This window comes from Cynocephalus volans, chromosome 17 (genome assembly GCF_027409185.1).
Source record: "Cynocephalus volans isolate mCynVol1 chromosome 17, mCynVol1.pri, whole genome shotgun sequence".
Classification (NCBI taxonomy): Eukaryota; Metazoa; Chordata; class Mammalia; order Dermoptera; family Cynocephalidae; genus Cynocephalus; species Cynocephalus volans.
Window position 1 is genome coordinate 34,533,399 of NC_084476.1, and position 6,000 is coordinate 34,539,398.

The following is a 6,000-nucleotide window of genomic DNA, read 5'->3' on the forward strand; positions in this document are numbered from 1 at the left end:
AGTAGGCATTTCTCTAAGGAAGATATCCAAATGGCCAACAGACATATGAAAAATTGCTCAACATCACTCAGCATCCGGGAAATGCAAATCAAAACCACATTGAGATACCATCTAACCCCAGTTAGGATGGCTAAAATCCAAAAGACTCTGAACGATAAATGCTGGCGAGGTTGCGGAGAAAAAGGAACTCTCATACATTGTTGGTGGGACTGCAAAATGGTGCAGCCTCTATGGAAAATGGTATGGAGGTTCCTCAAACAATTGCAGATAGATCTACCATACGACCCAGCTATCCCACGGTTGGGAATATACCCAGAGGAATGGAAATCATCAAGTCGAAGGTATACCTGTTCCCCAATGTTTATCACAGCACTCTTTACAATAGCCAAGAGTTGGAACCAGCCCAAATGTCCATCATCAGATGAGTGGATACAGAAAATGTGGTACATCTACACAATGGAATACTACTCAGCTATCAAAACGAATGAAATACTGCCATTTGCAACAACATGGATGGACCTTGAGAGAATTATATTAAGTGAAACTAGTCAGGCACAGAAAAAGAAATACCACATGTTCTCACTTATTGGTGGGGGGGGGGGAAGAAGATATAACAACTACAATTACTTGAAGTTGATACGACAAGCAAACAGAAAGGACATTGTTGGGGGGGAGGGAGGAGAGGGAGGAGGGAGGGAGGTTTTGGTAAAGGGCAACAATAATCAACCACAATGTATATTGACAAAATAAAATTTAAGAAAAAAAAAAAAGAAAGGGATACGTGTCAATGTCAGTAACAGGGTTTGGGTTTTAATGTCCCTAGGGATAGGGAAATGAGGACTTGAGCTGGACCTGAGACTCCTGTGTAAAAGACAGGATTCCGGAAAGATTGCTTTTCTTTTCACTTCAGAGAAATAATGTTCTGTATCAATCCACCTGCTGGCATAGTAAGATGAGAAGGAAGGTAAACTTTGAGTATATTCTGGGGTTGTACAAGTTTGAATTCTGAATATAGAAGTTAAGTTCAAGGGAACCATATATGCAAAATCCCTCCAAAGTGATACTCTCAAAACCTAAGGGTAAGCTCTGCTAAAAATGGGCAAAATAAATAAATAAATAAATAAGTAAGGAAAGAATCCATCATGAGCTAGAGACAGCAGACACAAGAAACAGGAGGGACAGAGTGCCAATAATTTTAGATAATAGGACAATCTGGAAAAAATACAAAATAAATACACTTAATATAATTAAAGACAGAAAAGAAATAAAACCATAAGCACAGAAAATGGTACTATAAGATGAAGCAGATATATTGGTTAATGGACACAAAGAATGAGTATGTTTTGTAATGATGAATATGCCAACTATCCTGCTTTGTTTATCACATATACACAAATACTGATAGTCAACTCTGTACCGCAGAGATATGTATAATCAATTATGTTTTAATAAAAAATAATAATAAACACACAGAACTTCAGGAAATTAAAACAAACAACAAGATGGGTTAGGAGACATGGAATATAGAAAGAAAGAGAAGATCCAATATGTATCAAATAGATGTTGAAGAAAAAAGAGAATCGCAAAAATATTTGGTGAGGTGATGACTGGGAGCTTTACAGAATTGGTGACAAACATGATGTCTCCTATTTGAGATGTAACACAAGTCCTAGCCACTATAGATTCACATTTAGACACATTATACTAAAACTGCAGGGCATCAATGAAAAAGAGAAACATTTAAAAGCAATTAGAGGGGAAAAGCTGACCACTTATTAGTTATGAGAAGTGTTTAACAGCAACTATAAAGGCCAGGGGTGGGGGTGGGGAGAACAGAATAACACAGTGGAAGTTCTGATGGTAGAGAATAAACCCCTCATTAGAACTCAATGCCAAGCTAGATCACCATTCCAGATTAATTGCAATATAAAGACAACTTCAAATAGATATTAAGAATGTTTACAGTTTACTAGACCCTTGCTGATAGAATGCTAAAGGATAAACTTCACAAGGAAATTAGAGGAGGACAGGAATTAAAGAAGTAATAGTAACCAAAGAAACTTATGAACATGGGGTAAATTCAAAGAAGCCCTGACTGAAATAAAGAGTGAAAAATTTAAGGGAGATATAAAAATCAAGAAGAACTCAATGTGGTTGAAGAACAATCACTGATTGTTTAAGAGAATCATAGAGCTATTGATTAACCTCAGTTTAAGTATGTATATATTTAAAGTTTAAAGGTAATTCTTAGAAAAGTAGAAATATAATCTACGATTTACAACCAAAAGGGAAGAAAACAGGGGATTAAAACAAATTAAGTAATTTAACCTAGAAGGCAGAGAACAAGGAAAAAAGAAAAGTCCACATTTATTCATAATTTAATGGTAAAACACCTGAAGGACTTCCTTTAAAGTCAGCAACAAGGTAAGGATGTTCTCAGCCACGTCTTCTATCCAATATTACATGGGAGGTCTTAACCAAAGCAACAAGATAGGGGAAAAAAAAAATCAAAGGCATAACAGAAAAGAAGTAATACAGATCATATAATTGTCTTAAAAAAAAAATCTAAGAAATATATAACATATTCATAAAACTAATAATACAGGTTTTAAAAGTTTCTTCTAGGAATCCGATATACAAATATCAATGTTGTTCCTATAATGCAGCAGCAAACAACTAGAAAATGTAATTATCCCCTAGCAATTCTACTGCTAGGTTTTAACTCAAGGGAGCTCTTGCATACATGCACACAGAGACAGATATAAGAATATATTCTGCAAAAAAATTTGTAAGATTACAAAAACATATCAAGAAAACAAAAGAATCAAACTATTCTTCAGTAGAAATATTTGCACAATAGGATGAAATGTAGCAATTAAAATAAATGAATGGCCAATCTGGATAAATTTCAGAAATATGATGTGAATGAAAAGTCAAGTTACAATAGGAAGGTTTAGTATGGTATCATTTATGTAAAATTTCCCTAAAATATTTTTAGACATGTGCATATGTAAGAAAAATATGAAAACATGCATGGGAATCATGTAGATGGAGAAAATCTCTAACTTACCGTATACAGGAGGTATTCAGAAAGTTCATAGAAATACTCATATTATCATTTAGTTCCATTTTCCATGAACTTTCTGAAGTACCCTCATATAGTGACTTTTGAATCCAGGACAGTAGAACATCAGCCATATCTATAACATTTTATTTTCCTTGAAAAAAATATTTTGAAGCAAATATGGCAAAATTTTAAGATTTGGTCTTGATGGTCTGTTATATCATTTTCTGTGCTTGAATTCTTTCATAATTAAAAACCAATAGTGAAAAGATATTCATGATCAAACTGACATCTTAACAAGTGATTTGGGGCCAAGTTTTCTTGATACCCCTGTTACAGTACCTGGAGTAATGCAGGTACACAACGAGTGATGAATGAAATACGTGAGAACCACGAGAGCCACTTTGAGACCATCTCATCACCTCTCAATTTCTGCTGTATTCTACTTCACTTCCTCTTTTTATTTGGCCTGCCTGGTTCTGAGAGAAGTCACTGATGTATCTTAAACTTTCGTGTAAAATAAGAACAATGCAGCAAGAAAAAGAATAATCCATCTTTCTTCTCCCAGATTTTTAGACATATTTATGTTCGTGTCAGGGTGAGCTACAGAAGGACTAGTTTATCTCTCTTGTTGCTGATCTACCAGCCAAGCTCATCATTCACACATTAGAGAGCTGAAAACCTTCAGAGACTACAGCTTCCAGCAATAAATTAAACCTTTTACTTTGAGGCTTGGTTCCTGTTTGATTTTTAAGAAATTTTAAAGTAAAATTGCTTCTGGGAGGATAAAGATGATGACAGATGACTTATTCACCAGTTGCCCCCAGGTTACTTTAAAAATTTATTTTTCTTATAACAAAAGAGAAAGAAAACATTGAAAAAGGTGCTATACATTCTATGCTTTTTGCATGAGCAGCAGGAAGAAAATGACCCCTTTTCCTTCATCAGGATTTCAATAAGAACAATAGTAACTAGGAACCACAATATACATAATGGATAGTTATTGTCTGAATGGAGTTACCTTGGCATTGTATAGCAAGTTAAAGGCAGAGTATTAAGAATAATGTTTATTGTTGAAAGATGAGTCCTTTGTTTACCCTTTCAGAGATTCAGCTTAGACTGAATCTATATGTACCTTGACTTATATTAACATCCCTGTCCCAACCTTCTCTCCTCTCTCTCTCTGATTCTGCAATACAAATTGGTTCTCAAATATCATCAGAGAATAAATCATGGAGTAATAGTTGTTCATCTAAATTTCCAAGCAATGTCTATAAGATAAAACTCAATGATCAGTCAAACATACATACATTTGGCCCAAAATCAGAATGCTCAAAATTATCTGTCTGTGTAGACAGGTAAAGTTATTTCAAGGGAGAGAACATAAAAATACTTGTCAAAATGATTCATAGGGTCTGTTTAAACAATACATGTACTGAAAGTGTATTTGTGTTAATATAAGTAGTGATTTAACCCAAGATCTGTTCTCACGTAGATAATAAAATGGATTAACATGCACGTCCCTCCCATACTCAGCCAAAAGGATGCCATAACACTAATGGTGACCCTTGAGATGGGGAGGTTACCCAGGCAGTTACCCAGACAGAATGCTCGGGACACTTACTTTTCAGCTCTTTACACTGTCATATTTTAAACCTGACCTTTAGGATGAAAAACAATCCATTAGATGCCCTATCCACTTGAGAAGACAGAAACACAATAATCTCCAGCAAACTAAGGTCTTATTTTGAAATAACCTGAAGAATAGCTTTTTCATTTTTTGCATCATAAGATTCCAAATTTCCTAAGATTTCCATATCTTTGTCTTCTCTATAGCAAACATTATAGAGAGGGAGGTACAGTGGGAAAGCAGTGTAGGAAGTTTAAACAAAAAGATGCTGGAGAAACTGCTGGCACAAAGGTGGAACAACTCAAAGTAATTCGTGACCAAAAGAAATCATACATTACACAAGCTCCCAATACCCTACTAAAGAAAAAATGCCCAGTGGAGATGGTCAACTCTTATTTTTCTTTCTTTGGGCTCCAAGGCAAAAGACCATGTAATATGATCTATAAAATTCCTGGTTTATTGAATTCCTGAAAGAGAATATTGATTTTTAAAAAACAATTTTACTAAAATGCCATATTCTCTTTTGCAGTTAATACATTTACATCACCATTGAAAATAAATATAATAAAACACAATTATTTTGTACCCCAAAGATGAAGTTTAGAAACCTTCTTGCTCTATGGTTTCCTATTTTAAAAACATTTTGCATAATTTATTAATTCTTTACCAATACCTGTGCTATCAAAATTTAATTATCAATCATAAGATTAAATTTTATAAAATAATAATTCTATAAAATAAGTTTTCAGCATAAAAATTGCTACTATTATTACAATTTGTTCTTAAAGCTTAAAAAATACACATACCTCAACAAATATAAAGCACGGGATGATGGAATAACTTCGTTGAGTGTTGTTTCCTACAGCCATTTCTCACACCATGCATCAAGACTGCACCGTCTAAAACTGTCCAGGCTGAAACAGAAATAGGTTGCATGGTGTAAGAACCATATATTGAGAATTCCCTTAGGTATTTACATAAAAATATCAGCTGTCCTCTAGATAAGCAGGATGTAAACAAACACTGCAAAATAGTGTATAAAACATTTGTTATTTGTTTTTGTCCATCCTGCATGGATCTCCCCTACCTATACCTAATCCTCCCAGTTTGCAATCTAGGGACTTATTTACTTATGCCCTTGCTCTCTGTTTGGAGCTGACATTTAGAATGAAGGAACTAATCCCTGACTTCGTTCCTTGACCTTATTTGTCCTTGCTCCCTTGACTACCTAGCCCTCAACTGCTTTGGGTTAATACATCACTGATCCGTCTCACTATGTTCGCTCAGCCCCATGTGTGTTACCCCT

At 34.6% G+C, this 6,000-nt stretch overlaps 1 protein-coding gene across 1 annotated transcript in view; it reads right to left on the reverse strand.

Annotated features, from left to right (window-relative positions):
* Positions 1-5,563, reverse strand: part of PLPPR1 (phospholipid phosphatase related 1) — a 126,380-nt gene extending 120,817 nt beyond the window's left edge. The window contains exon 1 of the mRNA XM_063082599.1: positions 5,501-5,563. Within this exon, the coding sequence (XP_062938669.1) occupies positions 5,501-5,563 (63 nt within the window). The remainder of the gene's footprint in view (positions 1-5,500) is intronic.
* Positions 5,564-6,000: the final 437 nt, after the last annotated feature.